Here is a 19298-nt window from a genome sequence, read left to right as displayed (position 1 = left end):
GATGGGGTCTTCATTTCCTTACTAAGAAAATAGGCCTTATGTACCCCTTGGATAAGGCCCACTGAATTAGAACTCCTCTGTGGTACACATGGGTGAGAGACTCTTCCAAGGAGTGGCCAATCCTGTAGGTGCCCCACCACAGTCTTTTATCACTTGTTGTTGATTGTCATTCTGCCAGGAAGAAGTTTCAGATCAGATCCAGTATGTGAATATTGTCCATCCACGTCTGTCTTCCCAGGTGGACTACGATCGAGCACAGATGGTCCTCAGTCCTCCACTGTCTGGGTCCGACACCTACCCCAGGGGCCCCGCCAAACTACCTCAAAGTCAAAGCAAAGCAGGCTATTGCTCAAGCAGCCACCAGTATCCTTCTGGGTACCACAAAGCCAGCCTGTACCACCACCCTTCCCTGCAGACCAGTTCACAGTACATCTCCACCGCCTCCTACCTGAGCTCTCTCAGCATCTCATCCAGCACCTACCCGCCACCCAGCTGGGGCTCCTCCTCAGACCAGCAGCCCTCCAGGGTTTCCCATGAACAGTTCCGGGCTGCCCTACAGCTGGTGGTCAGCCCAGGAGACCCGAGGGAATACTTGGATAACTTCATCAAAATCGGGGAAGGGTCAACAGGCATTGTGTGCATTGCAACTGAAAAACACACAGGGAAACAGGTGGCAGTGAAGAAAATGGACCTCCGGAAGCAGCAGAGACGAGAACTGCTTTTCAATGAGGTATGTGATGGGATGGCATCATCTTTTCTCTCCAGCATTGCATTTATTTCTCTTTTCAAAAATAGTACATGTGTGTTTTAGGACATTAGAAATGCTTTGAAAATATAAAGACAAATGTGGCATCCTCTGTAATCTTTCCTTCTAGTCTTGTTTTATGCATTTACTATTCCAGCAGTACTTTCACAAAATACTTCATGTGTATCCATCACTATGCCAAGCATTAATCCAGCATGACCTCAATACAATAATCCTAGGAAGCATAAAGGTGTTTAGCAAGGAGAAAACCTGCTCTCAGGTAGTTTGTGTGAGTTGCCCAGGATCATACAGCAAGTTTTCTACAGAGCTGGGGTTTGGATCCCTGTTTTGCAGATTCCAAACCTTATGCTGCACTGTATCTCTGTGGGTTGTCATCATCCCCAATATCTGCAGGGGATGGATTTCAGGACTGGTGCAATTCCAAAATCTGTGAATGCTCAAATCTTTTCTATCAAATGGAATCTATACACATTCTGCTGTATGATTTAAGTCATCTCCAAATTTCTTACAATACTTAATAGAGTGTAAATGCTGTGGAGACAGTTGTTATATCACATCTTTTAGGAAATAATGACAAGAAAAAGGTCTGTGCATATTCAGTACAGATGCTTTGGCAGGGGGATAATTAATACAGGGTCTCTCTAATAGTTCAGGCTGGCCTTAAACTCATATGTACCCCAGGCTGGCCTCAACTGACAGCAATCATCCTGCCTCAGCCTCCCAAGTGATAGGAGTACAGGTGTGCACCACCACACCTGGCAGAGGCATTTGACTGGCTGAATCCACGGATATGGAATTCATGTATACAGAGGAGCAGATATATACCCATTTCACATTGTTGTGATACCATTTATACTCTTTGTAGCCAATTTTTTAATACAACAGACAGAGATGAGCTTACCAATATCCTAACTCTCACTCTTTAAGAACTTTAAAATATTCTTTCTTAGCTATAAAAATAGTGACTTCTTCCTGAAAACATAAGAAAATGTTTCACATAACACCACAAACAAGTAATACCCTACATTAATGTTTTACTGTTTTTTCTATATTTTTACTTATATGTCTCTTTTCTCTGAGATATTTCTATATATGTAGCTTAAATTGAAGAATGAATTTTAGGAAGAAAGAAGGTTAAAACTAGAATATATTTATTGGGGTAAAGAAAGCTTCTGTGGGAGAGACAGAATGAGTCCCTAGTGGGTTGCCAAGGAACCCAATTTTCTAGGGATTTTTATAGAGCAAAGCCACAATGTGAGGCAGGTCCAAGGTGGGAAACACGGGAACTTGCAAAGTGGGCATGAGGTGGGACAACACTACAGTCAGCCAATAAGATTACTAGTGTAATTGCTCAGGTAAAATTGATTAAATCAAGATCAAATGTGGAAGCTAGCCACACAGGAAGCAGGCATGAATACAAAACAAGAGCTTTTCCTGTAGGGGGTTGGGCTTGGGACTCTTTCAGGCTTTTTCAAGGTGATCGCTACCTATTTAGAATATTAATCCCTGATGTCCGTCCCTAGGGAGGTGTGTGGGTGCATTTGTTTCATCTTTTGTCTTGCAGTCTGGCCAGCAGTGGAAGTTCCTGCCTCTCCCACAGTTGCAAGGTATATTGTGTTTCATGCTGGCTCCTTGGAGGGCCCAGCCCTGACTCACTGCCAAAAATAGTTCTGTCTAACTCAGCTGCCTGCAACATTATGGAACCCTTTTTTGGTATATTTGTTCCATATATTCTTCCATTTTCTCATTTATCTTTTTCAACTTATCACAGAAGCGCTCTAAAATACACAAGAAAACATCAGTGACTATATCAGGAATCACAAGCCCTCCAGTATTAAGGGTATTCATATACCTTTAGTAATTTTATAAGAGCATTGAGAGACAGATGAATTTTTGTGGATGGGAAATTGAAATCCTGACGATCTCAAGTTAGGATGTCAAGATGTCAGTCTCCACACCTTGTAATTCACCAAAGGATGTGCAGCTGTCTGGCCCCTCTGCCTTCGTATTGTGAGCATGCTCATTTCCTCGAAGGTCCACTGACGCTCTGTGAGTGTTCTGCCCCATCGTTTTGAAGGTCTTCCTCGGAGGCTCAGGTGCAGCCCCTACAGGGCTCCCCCATCTCCAGCTCAGTAGTTGCTCATTTCTTATGCCTGCTCCCATTCTCACAGAGTTCTGTAGCTCAGTGGGCTTCACCAGTATCTTCTCTGTCTGCTATTCTTGATTTCTGAGATTTATTCTTAGACCACAGTACTGGAACACACAGGGCGATATGGTGCAGATTCATTATTTAACACTAACTCTGAGAAAAGTAGATTGATGAAGCCACAGGGCAGCTATACCTGGTCACTTTCTCCAACAACAAGTTCAAGTTAGCCTTTATTACGCCTACATCCTAGTTCATTTTACCTTCCAAATATATTTGTATTCAGACCAAACCACCTTCAGATTTAACTCATGCCATTTTCCAAGGAGTTAACTTAGTTCTCATGTGCCCCTGCTTTTAATATCAATTTGCTTCATTCACTTATGGGACTCCTACTTACTTTCCAGGAGTTGGTGACTCTTTGTTAGGCTAATCCACAATGGGATGTGGCAATTGCATTTAAAAGGAGACCCTCAGGGTCACATCCTCCAGAACTGCCTGTCTTTGACAGCAAACCTTGCCTCTGTGTTCTATATATGTTCCTCTCTCTCTCTGTCTCCCTCTCTCTCTCTCTCTGCCTCTCTCCCTTTCTCCCCTCCCTTTCCAATGTTTTCTCACAGCTCTACTAAATTGATTGCTTTTATTCCTAGTTACCCTTGATGCCTTTTTGCTGTATTAGATAAATCCTGTCACAATCAGTACCTCTCAGTCAATTATACTTAAGTGTAGGTGTACCCATTCGAGAACAAGCAGCCAAGTTTCTCTGTCACGAGTCACAAGGTATCTTTCTCATGTGCGCAGGTTGTGATCATGCGGGATTACCACCACGACAATGTGGTCGACATGTACAACAGCTACCTTGTTGGTGATGAGCTCTGGGTGGTCATGGAGTTTCTAGAAGGTGGTGCCTTGACAGACATCGTGACTCATACCAGGTAAGTTCCTTTATTATCTAAGACAGATTATCCAAGATGCTTATTATTCTAATCAGGATATGGCCTCAGTGACTATCTTCATAAACTCTTCATAAATTGTAAGCACTTTGGAGTCAGGGGACACAATTTTCTTTGTCTTGTATACCCCAGGGTTCCCATTATAATATCATTCATGTATAGTCTATTTATCTAATGAATATTCATCCAACTTCAGAAGGTGATAAATACCTAATTATTCATTGACGGTTTTATCTTTTTTATGGTGCTGGTGATCCAAGCCAGAGCTTGCTCTTCCTAAACACGTGCCCTATCGCTAAGCCACACCACACTCCCCACATTGATTTGAAATCCCTAAGCTGCTAAGAATGAAGTTTCAGTGAACAGAACTAGAGCTTTCCATTCCCTACATAGATTTATTCTAAAAGAGAGTTTTGTTCTTTGAGTTAAAGTACTACTTCCACACTCTCATACCATCCCAGGTACCTGGGAAAGATGAGGCAGGTAAAGGATCAAAGTTCCATGTCAGGATAACTGACCTCATCAGAGAGAGAAGTTCTTCATTTTGTTAAAGAACTGAAGGTGCTTGGATGAATGAGGAGTTCTCTGTAAGAGTTTATGGAAGTGCGTTTACATCAATGACACAAACGCTGACAAGTGGCATCTCTTTCCTTTGATATGTGATGGGTTCCTGTTTTTACCACCAATGCTTATGCTCTGGGATTCACATCCCAAGGACTTCCTTTTCTGGCCTTTTGACTTTCCAAATATGGACTGGCATGAAGTACTTTTTGCCAGAACCCAAGAAAGTGGCCTCTTTTGAGCATTACAAAGATGTTCTTAAACCTGTCTTATTCCTTAAATGTCATTTTCTCTCTAGAATGAATGAAGAGCAGATAGCCACTGTCTGTCTGTCAGTTCTGAGAGCCCTTTCCTATCTTCACAACCAAGGAGTGATTCACAGGGACATCAAGAGTGACTCCATCCTCCTGACTAGTGACGGCCGGGTGAGTCTACAGGCTCCCTTCCTCTGACATGGGCATTGTTCTCTTAAGAACACTTTCTCATGGTTCCAATTTCTCTTAGTCACAAGTCACCCACTGTACTTCCCAGAAGACTTACAGAAGGGAAATTGCCTTCCCATCCTCTGTATCATCCTGTTAGTCAGAATTACCTGCGACCTGAATTTGATGGATAATGTGCTTCCTTTCCAGTGAGTGCAGGAAGTAATGGAAACTACAGAAATTTCTTTTCTTTTCCTGCCACATTCCTATTTTTGGAGCTGCCTTTCAGGTCTGTGTCTACCTCTTCTTGCAAATGTGCTCAAATGTCCTCAGTATCTCTGGAGTCCCTGCAACAGACAGGGGACCAACTCCACATGGGTCATTAGAGGAGAGTTTATTAAAGGTACAGTTGACAGAAGTATGGGCAGATGCAGATAAATCATAAGGAATGGGGCAAAAGGAGGAGTGTGGTTCTGTAGAGCAGCACTCCATTCTCACTGCCCCATGCCTGAACAGGTGAGGGGCAAGCTGCTGCTGGGATCCAGTAACAGAGACTGTCACTGTGTTCAGGGCTGCCTGGAAAGAGCTCTGATCTTCCACGGAGGTTGGACCATGGAGAATCTGCAGGATGGAGCTGGGAATCAACACCTCAGCCTCACCTTGCTCCTAGCTTCCTAGTCCTGATGTTCCCTACTGGTTCACCCCAGCTAGAAGCCATCGCAATGCCAGTTAGTCCCCAAGGTTCAGAGAAAGGGAAACAAATCTGAAAGGCTAAGCAGCAGATGTCTATTACCTTAGCGTAACTCCAGGCCCAGACTTCTGTGCTTCTCATCAGTGCAACCTGTGCAAGGGATTGTGTTAAAACTCAGAAGCCGCATGAGGGCACCCAACATACAACAGCCAGGGATGCGACAGGTTAAGCTTAGGCAGGAGAGTTTTGGCACATAGTCCCTTTCACCCTTTTAATTATCCTGGAAGTCCCATTAAAGGTAATGGCCCTGGGATGAATGAAGTCAGCCATCCTTTGCTGTTCCTGTCTTTTATAATCCAGCAACTGCAGCCATATGGAAAATACTTATGTCTCATCAGAATTGCCAGGCATGATCGGAGGGCAGCAGGAAGAAACGGCCAAAGCACTTGTAAAGTTTATTGCAGGAAATGTAGTGAATTCAGAAAAGTATAGATGATAAAATAAAGATCACTTATAATCCTGTTACCTATTGCCCCCATTTTTTTCATGTACCATTTGTACATAATTTGCAGATTTGGGATTGTAATTAATGAGAGGTTTAAGTCCCATCTTTTGCATTACCTGTGGCAAAAGTTTTCTTTGAATAGAGGGGTGTGGGAGTGTATGGCAGTCAGGTTTTGCTGCATCACAAACCACTCCAAACTCAGTGGAATAAAACAACTACCACTTATTTGCTCACAAATCTGTGGATCAGCATCTTGGGTTGATGGCAGTCAGAACAACTGGTCTCCGCTGCATGAGGCACCAGCTACGCTCTCTTGCATTTGTGACCAGCCTACAGCTGATGTCACACTTGCTTGCCTGGAAGTCAGCTAGCTCTCGGCAGGGCCAACAACACAACTGAGCCAAGTGTCACTTATCTCTCAGTAGAGTAGCCCTGGCTTAGTCACATGGTGCTGGTGGCAAAGTTCCCAAGAGTAACAAGAGAGGAAAGCCCCAATACACAACCCTTTTGAGCCCTCTGTTTATGTCAGGTTTGCTAAAGTAAGTCAACCACACGACCAAGCTCAGATTCCAGGCGTGGGGAATAGATTCTACCTCTTCATGGGAGAAAAGGCAGTCACATGCAAAGAAATGTAGATGAAGAGGAGAAGAATTTGTGCCATTTTTGTATCATCATCCATAGAACAATTGAAGCCTGGGAAAAGGTCAGTAATTCTCCCTGGTCTGACTCAGCTCCTTGGTGAGACTCCCAAAGCCTCAGAATAGAGTTTATACTGAACAGGCCCCAGAACTAGCTCTGAGGACTGGTACTTTCAGGGAAAAAGAAAAGCAAGTCAATTTCTGGCCCAGATTTCTTTTCTCTGTGTCTTAAGATTGATGATGCAGGCTTCTTTGCTAGAAGTACATATCTGATGTCAACATCAGACAGATGACTAAGACAAAATGTTAAGTCACTTAGAGACCTTCCCTTCCCTCAGTATGCAAGATTATAAAATCATTCCACTGTCATTGTCAAGGGCAGGATTTTTGTCCCAAACAACTCCTCCATGTCTGTGCACCCGGCAAAGAGTTTACAAGCACAGGCTCACTGAATGGGCCTTTAGTTCTTGTGGTTTGTTCACAAATTTGTCTCACAAATATCTGTTTTTGTTTGTTTTTTTCTGGTACCAGAAATCGAACTCGGGACCTAGCATTTGCCAAGCAGGTGCTGTGCCGCTGAGCTAAATCCCCAGCCCATTGTCTCATAAATATCTGGTATATCTAGTGACATCTACTGTGTTGAGTCAGTTACAGAACCTGACGATGAACATAGCAAAATCACTTCTTTGATTAAACTTAGAGGGTGAGAGTGTGATAATACACAAACACATAAGCAAATAAAATCATTCCCAGACAAACGGTGGTAAGTGTTAGAGTTTCTGTATTTAATTTAAGGAGTGTACAAAGGATGGAGTGTGACACAGCTGGAGCTCAAGTACAGGGGCCAGTCAGAAAATGTCCTTTTGATGTGGTGACATCACAGCAGAAGCTTGGGAGGGATTGGATTGGATCCTGTGACTATTAGGGACAAGAGTATTCCACGAACAGGAGCATGCTGAGTGGATCTGTGTCTCTTGCCCATGTCACATAAGGTTTGCTGCAGTCATACATCAAAACAGAGTGCCATATTGATGCCAATGGTTTTCCCCAGTTTATATAGAGAAAGGAAATTTTTTTACATGAAGAGAGTCTAGATAGAATGTGACTACTCCAGAAAAGGCTAAGAGTGTATTTTTATACTGACTTATTAGAGCATGGCATGATATAGTGGGGAGAATTTGTCACTTATTATAGATTATAACAAAGCCTCTTAATAGTTAAGGTCTTAAGTCAAGGGTCATGTTACCATTTAGCTTTGAGGGTTACTTGGGCTGAGAGGCTGACTTATGGTGAGATGACAACCCAGGGTGAGTCATCCACAGGTCTCTGTCACCCATGTGACTAGATCACCTGGAGATGTTAGCACACCTACAGTGCAGCCTCTTCATGAAGCTTGAGCTTCCTTGTGGAATGGTGGCCAGATTCTAAGAAAGCAAGGTGTAAGTACAAGGAATTTTTATGACCTAAACTTGAGATTAAGTAGTGCCGGGGATATAGCTCAGTGGCACAAGTGCCTGCCTGGCAAAGTACAATCCTGAGTTTGATTCCCGGTACCAAAACAAACAAACAAACAAACAAAAAACAGTGATTCAGGTTTGCTTGGTTTTGGGGCTGGGGATTTAGCTCAGTGGCACAGCACTTGCCTGGCAAGTGTGAGGTCATGAGTTCAATTCCCAGTACCAGAAAAAAAAAACAAAAAACAAAAACAAAACAAAAAAAGTAGTGGCACTTCACCATGGTCACCAGTCCTTCCAGATTCAGTGGGAGGAAGGAGAGAATCCTCCTTAGTGGGAGGAGAACTAAGTACAGTAGAAAAGCTCATGGGATGGGCAAAGTTATTATTAGCATTGCACATAAGAAGTACTGGATTTTCTTCCTGTTGAAAGATGTTCAACATCATTAACTTTAGAGAAATACAAGTTAAAGCTAAAATGAGATATCATTACATACCTATAAGAATGGCTAAAATGAAAATCAGCAATAACTCATTGCTGGTAGGAATGTAACTGTCTAGAAGATAGTTTGGTTATTCCTTTCAAAAGTAAGCCATCATTACTGTAAAATAAAGAGTTAAGAAAATGACAGTGAATTGCTTAGGCTTAAATGAAAAAAAATCTTTTTCCTTCAAAAATGAATAAGGAATTTATTTATATCAACTAAAAGTAAATTATCCACTAGTTGTCTATGCCATACTAATTTTTAATGAGTCACTAATTTGAGCAACCAAGGTAAATGTGGTAGCTGAGGTTTAAAATCTTCTTGTAAAGTGGTTGAAGAATTACTTACATCATTTATGTAAAGCCCACTGAACTACACCAGTCAGAAGGTAGATGCTCAGTCAAAAAGCATCCTGTGTGCCCTGGTAATATGAGTAGAATCATTACTATCTTTTCTTGGCCTGGGGCTTGCATTTGAGAGATGATACTTAGGAGCCACTAGCCAGGTAGTGCTTAACTTTTATTATCAAATTCAAGAGAGAGAGTGGAATTCAGACCCTGATCAACTAAGCCCAATGCATCTATTGGTAAGAAACACAGCTGAGCCCAGTCTGGACAACTTAGCAACTTAACAAGACTTTGTCTCTAAACGAGAGAGAGAGAGAGAGAGAGAGAGAGAGAGAGAGAGAGAGAGAGAGAGAGATAGGGATCAGTGCAAGTAGTCTTTATATCTCTTGATGTTCCCCTCTCTCTCTAACAAATTGATTACCACACTTTAAAACTTAGGCAAGTTCACTTAATGTTTCTGTCTCTTTCCTTGGACAATCAAAGGGTCCAGCAACACTGCCTGAATTCACATGGCAGTCATGGAATTGCTGGGATGAGGTCATCTTATAGCACATAGCAGATGCTGTCGGGGCCCACCTGGATTTTCACAGCACGTCCTACTTCAGAGATAACCGACTCCGCCTCTAAATACCACCACCTGGGCCTCCACCTGGGGCCTTACTTTGGCCACTGGAGTGTGCTGTTATGGTGCAAGGCAGGGTCCGATTTCTGGAGAATGGATGTTCAACCATGCCAGGAGCAGCCCTGAAACATGTGCTGAGTGTTAGAGTGTAAATATCCCAGTTTCTTCTCTCTCTTTTTTTTTTTTTTTTTTTTTTGGGTTTTCTCCAGTACCGGAAACCGAACTCACGACCTTGCGCTTGCCAGGCAGGTGCTTTTAGCCGCTGAGCTAAATCCCCAGCCCCTCTCTTAAATGGAGTAACTGTGAGTCCTTTGTCCTGCAGCTCCCCAGACCTCTCAGCAGGACTGAGCTCTAGTTGCCCACAGGGTCAATTGCTTGGTAACTAATCCCTGAATGGCTGCTGTCCTCCATTGTCATTCTCACCCATTTTATGCTGGTGTTCCTTGCATCCTTCAAATAAATGGTTTGCACTGAATCCTTGCCTTGGGATGCACTTCCGGGGCACACAAAGTAACCTGGTGCTTAGGGCCATGGAATGTGTTTGTGCTCAGCCTCCTGCAGAATTTGAAACAGTAATAAAGGATAGGAAAATGGCCAGAGGCCAGTGAGGAGAGCATTATAACCAACCGGCCCCCTCTTTACTATGCTCCTGATGGTCAGCCTGAAGCCAAGTGTCTCTTCACCAGAAGAATGTGTCCCTCATATTCCATTGTTCCCACCTGGCCATTTAATTGATTTAATATTATTAACCTTGCTCCCATCAACATTTTTAAATTTTTAATTTTAATTAATACATGTTTGCAGTACATGATTGCACTCATCATGGGGAGTTGATATGTGTACATAACACACCTTAACTCTTTTTACTTTCCCTTCACTTCCCCTCTGCATCTCGTGGCTCTAACCCATCATCATTTTAGCTAGAATTTTGCAACTAGAAGATGGTCTGAAGATTATCTCCCAAAAGTTGTTCTTAAATAGGGATTCAGTCATGTGAAATAACTTGCTAAAATCCATTCTGCTCCAACAGTCTCTTGAATGCACCCAGATCTCCATCAACCCCTCCCTCCCTGTTCTTCCACAGACAGAACTTATCCTAATGTACAAAATACAGAGAGGGACTAGGGTTTTAGTACCCCTTTAACACTGTTGTGCAGACCTGAGCATGTTTCTCCCACTCTGTGCCCTATACTTTGGCAAGGAGAAGATGGTGGATGAGGTCTCCATGCCCTTTTGGATTAGCCTCTCTGATGCCCTCCCTCTCCTTTTGGAATTGGCATCTGACAAAATGGTCTGAAGCACAGCTGGGATCACTGTCGCCAGATTGGCCCTTTCTATTCCTGCTTCCAGTCCTTTTGTCCCATCCAGTCATTGTTCCCCTTGAAGAGGAAATTCTCAAATATTAGTGACATTAGAATCTAGTTGGGAGTTTGGCAAGAAGCAGATTCCTGGGCTGCACTCTCAGGGATGCTGATGGGTCAGGCTAGGTGGTACCCAGGAACTTGCACTTCTAACAAGTTCTCATATGATACTGAGCCTACACATACCACTGCATTTAGGAAGCTCCCAGGGAACCAGGCAGGAAAGCAGCCATTCGTTGACTTCATGCCACACCTGAAACAAACACAGAACTCTTTAGAGTTCACACAATTTACACAGTATGGTTTTTGAAAATCTGTTTTTAAACCTGAAGTTATCTTGTGAATAGACCTTCCTTTTCCCATCCCTCCCACTCAATATCCTTTTCTGGAGTCCCTGATTCCTAACTAGGACACATTAAGGATGGAGAGATTGTATGTTTAAATAGCAGTTTTATCTGAGCTCCAAACTCTAGTTCTTTCTCTGGTTCTGTGCAACAAGGCACATCCTCTTCTATGGATTAGACAGTGTACTAGCTGCTCCTCTCTTAACCAACTGTGTTAGTGAGAGAAGGCGGTTTTCCAAGCAACCAAGTTATACAATCTGTCTAAAATAAGGCTCAGCTTAGAGTCTCGGTGATTTGCTTTAAGATCTGCCTACAGTGCTTTATTATACCCATTACTTGAGTTCTGATTATCTACTTGCAGATTTATTTGGACAAATGTTGTATGCAATTATGGTCTTTCAGAAAATTGTCTCTTTTATGTACTGAGATGAGTAAAAAATCATACAAAAAGCACTTATACTCCTACAACAGAAGAGCAAGCCTAACTTCTAAGTGTCTAGTTTCAATTTCTTATCTTCATTTTGTCAAGGAGATAATTATTACAATGTTAGATTTTGAGAGGGTTTTTTTTTTTTATGTCAGCAAGGAGAAAGCTATACTACAGATGCTGAAGTTAAAAGCTGCCAGTACTAAAATGTGGGTATGTTCACTCCCATATTCATCCAGCCATCTTAAATGTATAGGCAAATAAAATTTATCAGAATATATGCTCATCCTCTTCCATCTGTGTAGTGGGTTGCTAATTTACTCACAGTTTTAACTTTGGAAACATGCATTATAATTTCCTGAAACCAACCCAGACTTCACAAAGCTCTACTGGCTAGATTCTTTTTAAACTTCTTTATTTTAATTCAATCCATCAGATGTAGGCTGTTTGAATAATTTAAGTATTATCTATCAGAGTTCAGCTGCATTATTTTAAGGCTTAGCTGGTACCTATGAAACTCAGTCTTTCCGATTTAGCTACCACCGACTCCCTCCTCTCATTTCCCACCCTTACTGTGGCCTCTTGGAGGAAGACAGGAAAAGTATGACACATGGGACCTTGGGGTGGAGGATACATGCTCATCTTATTTCTCTCTAGTCCTGGCTTGGGGTACAGACTTTCCTGCTACCTGGAATAAGAATTAACTTGTCCATGCAAGGCTGAGCTATTCAGGAGGTTGCCTCTTCGGTATTTTATCGCTCTGGTCTCTTGCCTAAACCACTTAAAACTGTCCTCTTGGCTGACTTCACATCTCACCTATGGGCTTATACTAGGTATATCTTCTTTCCCTCTTGAAATTTGGAGGAACATCTGGATCCCATGCACATCACACACAAACCAGCAGCCCCACCTCCCGCCACTCCCACCTACACTCCTATGCTCTCATTCTGTAGAGATCACATAGGGTAGGGCCGAGGCTGATCTTCAGTAGGTCTTTACTGATCTGTCAACACCCATTGTTTAAACATTGTAATAGTTCCATGCTGGTTGATAACTAGCCACTGTGTCAGGTCCTTAGAATATCTTGGACCTTCATTAAAAATAGTGATCCTCCCCAGGGGACTCCTAGGACTCTGTTTAACTGTCTGGATTCGGATAGTCTAAATTAATCTGGTTGTGAAATATTTTGAATAGTCCCCCTGATCATAGATGTATGTGGATCTTTTCCTCTCCTCTGTTTGTTTAGGCACATGTACTGCACGTAATTCTGAAGTACACCAACATCTGCTCAGGGTAGGGGTAACTGAGATATAATAAGGGATATGGGATCTCACATAATCAATATCACATCTCTTTCCCATTCTACAAATAATCCCAGGCTAAAAGGGATGGACTGTAGGATTTTCATGTTTCTGCACAATAGATTTCTTCTATAACAGAATAGCAAGAATTATGGGCCATCTATCATGGCCATAGGTCCTTCTTCACAACTCGGGAATTTTTATAATCTGAGTCCTCTGGGGTTGATTCTTTGATTTCCCAATGCAACTGAGAAAGTAATCTCCTCCTACAACATCTTTCTTCAGTTTTCCATGGTAAATAATCCAGTCTCCCCCTACTCCAAACCATAAATCTATATTGATAATTTCCAAAATTGTATGCCAATTTCACCTATATTCCAAATCTGAGTCTGTAAATCATCTTCAGCACATCAGCAATGGTTTCAGAAAGAGCCTCCATGTGTCTTCTATTATATGACCTCCTGTGATGTATGTGCCTCAGTATAAAATAAAGCCAAGCTAATGGCGTGCATTTTTTGAACATAGACTTTTTTGCCAGCTTTTAAGGCTTCACAGTCAAAAATCAGTTGTGGCCCTGAGCAATGTCATTTCTGGCCAAAGGGATACAATCAGCACCAGGAATCCCTTTCAAGATTGAGTACATGCTAAATTCTCTTGCATTTGGAGAGAAGGAAACTCAATATAGTCTTCTAAGAAAAATTCCAGGAGAAGTGAGATATGCACAAGATTCTGAGGTATCTTTAAGAATTGCAAGAACAAACAAACAAACGAACCTCAGAGAGCTGGGAACAGAAGTTAGGCTGACCAGCTCTTTCTGGTTTACATGGAGCTTTGCAGGAGTTAGTACTGGAAATCCCATATTTAAGAAACCTCATTAGTCCCTAGATGGTATCAATGTGTGCAGAAAGGAATGAGATTATATACGTGGAAAGGCACCAACTGAAGGTCGGTCTTGAAAGTCATACAGATGATTTTCCCTGTGTTCAAGCCAGCTGGGACTCAGCAAAAACACTGAGAAGGCTTTGGTCATGACACTAAAGTGGAGAGAGATGAAACCTTACTCAAACAGATGCCCCTCAGTCTTAACTCACTTGATCATAAAATGCCCCTTCCTCTCCTTTTTCTCAGACCAACTGAACTGTGTGTGTTGCAAGGTGTTGTGTACACTGGTAGTCTGTAGCTAGCGATGGCTCTGATTTCAGCAGGGCTGGGGTGGGACCTGAGACTGCACATGTAAAGGCTACTGGGTGATGTTGCAGCTGCAACTTGTGCTGATGCTTGAGGTGACAAGACTCCTTCTGTCCCACCAGAGACCCTGGTATCAGTTACACTCACCTCACCCATCTGTAACATCTACCTCTCAGCTGACACCCTTCTTTCACCTGGGGACTTAGCTTTTCCATTTGGAATGGTAGTTAAATGCCTCAATCCTGGCTCTTCTGCTCATTAGCTGTGAATCCTTTGCAAGTGGTTTAACCACTTTGTGCCTTCGCTTACTTGTCTGTGAAATGGGGAAGATAACATTTCTTGCCTCGTTAGTTTGTCCTTAGCAGTTAAATAGGATGTACATGTAAAGTGTTCAGCAGGCATGTAGGAAGACTTCACTGAGGTTTGTCTAGACTATGTTAGGGGTTCACTCAACGGATATGCTAGGATAAAATGACAAATTACCGCAAACTGAGTGAACTTGTATTATCTTGCTCCCAGTTTAGGAGGCTGAAAGTTCAAAATTAAGGTGATGGCAGGGTTGGTTATTTCTGGATGCTCTGAGAGAGAGTCTGTTATTTCTTTCTCCCACTTTCTGCAAGTTATCAGCAATCCTTGGTGCTCCTTAGCTTGTGGATAAAACACTCCGACCCCTGCCTCTTCTGTACATAATCTTCTCTGTGTGTCTGTACGTTCTCTCTTTTTCTTTTAAGTACACCAGTCACTTCAGCATCTTTCCTAATCCAGAATGACCTTACCTTAGTAAGTTATAGTCATGCATCACAAAATGATGGAGATAAATTCTGAGAAAGGCATCTTTAGGCAATTTCCTCATTGTGCAAATATCATAGAGTGTACTCAGACAAGTTAAGTTGCCTACAGTCACCAGGTAATGAACGTAATTTTGTAAAGCTACCATTCCATATGCAGTCTACTCTGAACAAAATGTCTTTATGCAGCACATGTGCATATCTCCAAATATTCTGTATTTCCAAATAAAGTAACATTCCACAGTTTAGATGGCTATAAATTCTGAGAGACCTACTGAACCCACTATTTAGGGTCATAATAATGACCATATTTGGTCATTTGCCATATTTGTAGCTATAAGATTTATTCTTTTTTATTTTAAAGAGAGTAAAAAATAAAAAACATTAGAAATGATACAGAATTTCACAAAACAAGATATGAATTCAACAATTATTGGTATATTGCATATTGTTGTCTTCAAAGTAGTTCAGATTACCAGGTATAAGCATGCAAAATTTGTCAATAAATATTAAGCATTAACTGTTCCTTTCAGTAACCCAATAGAAACTATCAGTACAATTAGCTCTCTTGTGTGTGTGTATAGTTATAGATATAGATATATTTATAATTTCCCTTCCTTCTTTAAGATGTATTCTTCTATACTAAAATACTTATAATGTTTTTGAGACTTGTCTCACTTCTTACCTAGATTTTTTTCCTCACATTAATACTGAAACTATGGGTAGCTAACAATGTCCTTATCACCAAATACAATAGCAACAAGTGCTGAGCTGATTTGATAGCCCCACTGTTTTATAGGTGAGGGCCATCCGCACCTCAGAACTGCCAAATCAGTCTCCGGTGCTTTTCCTCTGCCTTCTTGATGTGCTTTAGTCTTGATGTGCTCTTTAATCTCCTGGAATAGTTCAATTTCAGTCGCCTCAGCTCTTCTGCATTTCATGTTTGGTCATCTTCTTTTCCCATACTACTATGGCTGTACAAGGGTGATTGACTATCACCTGCATCCCAAGGCTCCTTGAAACCAGGCCCCGTGGTGGTGTCTCCCAGTGGTGTACACATAATAGGAGTTGGAGGTACACAGGTGTGTGCATTTGTAAAAACTCATCATGCAGGAAAGCTAAGATACATGTAGTTCACTTTTCATAAGTTGTAAACAAATGTTGAACTCTAGTTAATGCTACATTGAGTGAAGTGTACTGATGTCAGCAATTTAATCTAACATGGATCAAAACTAAGGTAGATGAGCACATAAAAATAAAGTGATTACTTAAAACTAAGATGGACTGATAGAAAGGTGTGTGATTAAGCCCACATAGTAAAACATAAGCAATTATACAGTCTACTTGGTGGGGACAGGAATTTTCTTTGTACCTTTTTTTTCAGCTTTGCTATGTTTCTGAAAATTATCATACTAACAAATGAGGAGATCTTGTCCCCTGGCTAGTCCTCTTGGCTTAATACTGCTCACAAATAGTAACACATCTGATCTTCATTCTCAGAAGCTTCTTTCATTTTTTATGATTGAGGCTCATCCACACATTCTGATTTTGAGGACCTAAGATAGACCAACACATTGCGGATCCTAAAGCTGCAGAGATGCATTTCTTAAAATTTTGACTGAGAAGATTTTGGGTGAGATAGAAGAAAGAATTAAGGATGATTCTCGTGAGTTCCGTTTAGTGGCTAGGTTGGTGTTGGTGTCATTAATTAGGCCAGGAGAGATAGGTGAGGGGTTAGATTTAGAAACAGAGGAAGGGATCTCAAGTCTGAAAGTACCTGTGGCCATCCATGTGGAAGCATACTAGTTAGAAATTCAGTTGTGTTTTATTATGTCATGTGGTATTGTGTTGCTTTGTGGTGCTAGGAATTGGACTGAGGACTCATGCATGGCAGGCAAGCCCTATGCTACTGAGCTAAACCCTCAGCTCAATTTTAATTAAGGAAACAAATGCAGAAAGAGTACAGAAAAAGAGAAAAAGTGAGATTCTAAACAAAAAAACAGTAAGAAATCACAATATTTAAGATATGGCAGCAGAGAAGAGCCAGAAAAAAGGTTGAGAAAGGAAGAACAGAAAGATATGAAGAGTGTCAGAAGGGTTCATAGCTTAGAGACTGCACCTTTGCTCTACAGAAAATTTTAACTTCAAACAGTCACTCTGAACTATTGTTAAGCAGTGCCTATTCTATCATCACTAATAAGTCTGAGTGACAAGTCTAAGCGACATTCTCTTCCAGAGGCCATGTACCAACTCCTGCAGATGCCCACCTCACATACCTGACAACCAGATGCTGACCCTTAGTATCTATGCTTCATGTTCACACTGGCACCTTCCATTGTCATGAGCAAAGGAACAAAGCTAAAAGAGACAGGGGGCAGACACTTAAAGTAATAACTCAGCATCCCAGATAAGTGATATGCAGTATTTCAAACACAGAAAAGAGGATGGTCGTTTGAATCAGGATGGTCGTTTGAATCATCTTGTAGAACACAGATATATAAGTGTGCTCAATTCAAAAGAACTTAAAACTGCAGCAATTTGTACAAAATTCACACTGTGGACAGCAGTGCACTTGCCCTGAAACATTATCTACTCCTTTCAGCTAGAATTGTGGTTTTGAGATTCAATGAAAACATTTAATTTGTAAGGAGTTTTGTTATTGTTGTTGTTGATCCATAATTTTATAAAAGGTATAAGCATCAAGAGTGTAGACATTGGGAAATCAACGGTGGTAATCTGTGAGATATTTTCTCATTAAAATAGTTTCATGTCTTTCCAGTGAAAGGATCTCACAACCTGTTCTCTGATATTTCTGAGGCCTGTTAATGCACTTGAATTTGAAACTCTATCTGTATTTCTAGGCCTGTATGTGTACTTCCCAGCCTGGTAGGCAGTATTTTCAAATTACTCCTTGGTTGTTTTCTTTTCCTTTCCAGATAAAGTTATCTGACTTTGGTTTCTGTGCTCAAGTTTCCAAAGAGGTGCCAAAGAGGAAATCGCTGGTGGGCACCCCCTACTGGATGGCACCCGAGGTGATTTCTAGGCTGCCTTATGGGACAGAGGTAAGTGGTGACAGCCATGGTGGAGAGTGGTAGGTCCTGGACAGGCTGAGGATGAAGTGGCTCTCAAATAGCTGGTGACCACAGATCAGGGCAGTGACTTTTGACTCCACATTCACTAACCTGGCACAGAGTAGGTGGTGTCAGAAAGGACTCAGATCATACTGAGGACATCCGCAATGTTTACCAGTCTTTTTACTGCAACACTGCCATGAATGCTAAGGTGAGGGGGAGTCATTCAAACTCTTCTCCCACTCTCAGTGGACCCATAAAGGAAAGACTTCAGATGCAGCTAGAGATTTGCAGGTGAACAAGCAGGATGTTGCAGAGAAGGGACAGAGGATCAGAGAGTGCCATAAAACAGAGATTGTATTAAATGAGCAATAGTGTGTTTCTGTAGAAAAAATACTCAAATGCTAATATAGTATATTAGACAATGGCACAGCATCTCTTTCCCCTAGAAAGAAGACAAGCACTCATAATGTGTCAAAGGACCGGGCTTTGAGATATGAAATGGAGGGGCAGAGGGTGTGGAGGAAAAGCCTCCGAGGGAGGAAGCAGTGTGAGGTGAAGCTCCAAGGCACAATGGATCACATTCACATGAAGGTCATGGAGCTCATTACGGCTGAGCACAGTATTTCCACATATCATGGTGCAGATGGTGATTTTGGAAGAGGAGAAGCTGGGAAGAAGCTGTGATCCAGTGGGTAAAGATGTCTCCTAAGCCAGGGCAGACTCTGCTCTTCCCCTTCATCGTAAGACATCAGATGAGCACTCAACTTCTTTTTCTTACTGTGGTCTTGGAGAAGGTCACTGCAAGGCGGGTAGCAGAAGTGCAATGACCAGATAAGAGGTGTATTAAGGCTGTGACAGGAAGTGACTAGAATGGGGATTTATAGCACTGCTGTGGCTTCTCAATGTCCTGCCTTCCCACTCTCTATCTGAAGGAATTACTTGTCATCGTTGCCTTTTCTTTTCTCCACCCTCTGAAAATGGTTTATATAAAGCAAGGTCTTGAGTATGCTGCTTCAAAATGATAAAACATAAGGGGAAAACTCCAAAGTAGGTGAAGAAAGAACTATTTTTTAAAAAGCAAATCAGTAGAAGGAGCCAGGATACCTTCTACACTGTGCAGTGTAGCTCTTTGCAATTTGTTATGACTATGTCAAACACTTTTCTTATGATTTAAATGCAACTTTCTGTTTTCATAACAGAAGTTTGGGTTTTTTCATCTACCATGA

The 19298-nt window shown here is 41.7% G+C and overlaps 1 protein-coding gene across 1 annotated transcript in view; it reads left to right on the top strand.

Annotated features, from left to right (window-relative positions):
• The window catches only part of Pak7 (p21 protein (Cdc42/Rac)-activated kinase 7), a gene marked incomplete in the record, with an annotated part of 316361 nt that overhangs the window by 292260 nt on the left and 4803 nt on the right, over positions 1 to 19298 (top strand). The window contains 4 exon segments of the mRNA XM_013512104.1: positions 239 to 730; positions 3714 to 3847; positions 4725 to 4851; positions 17935 to 18060. Of these exon segments, the coding sequence (XP_013367558.1) occupies positions 239 to 730; positions 3714 to 3847; positions 4725 to 4851; positions 17935 to 18060 (879 nt within the window).

The sequence above is a fragment of the Chinchilla lanigera genome, unplaced genomic scaffold, assembly GCF_000276665.1.
Source record: "Chinchilla lanigera isolate Chin_1 unplaced genomic scaffold, ChiLan1.0 scaffold00014, whole genome shotgun sequence".
NCBI classification, from domain to species: domain Eukaryota; kingdom Metazoa; phylum Chordata; class Mammalia; order Rodentia; family Chinchillidae; genus Chinchilla; species Chinchilla lanigera.
Note: the sequence above shows the minus strand (reverse complement) of the source record. Positions and strands in the feature narration are given on the sequence as shown.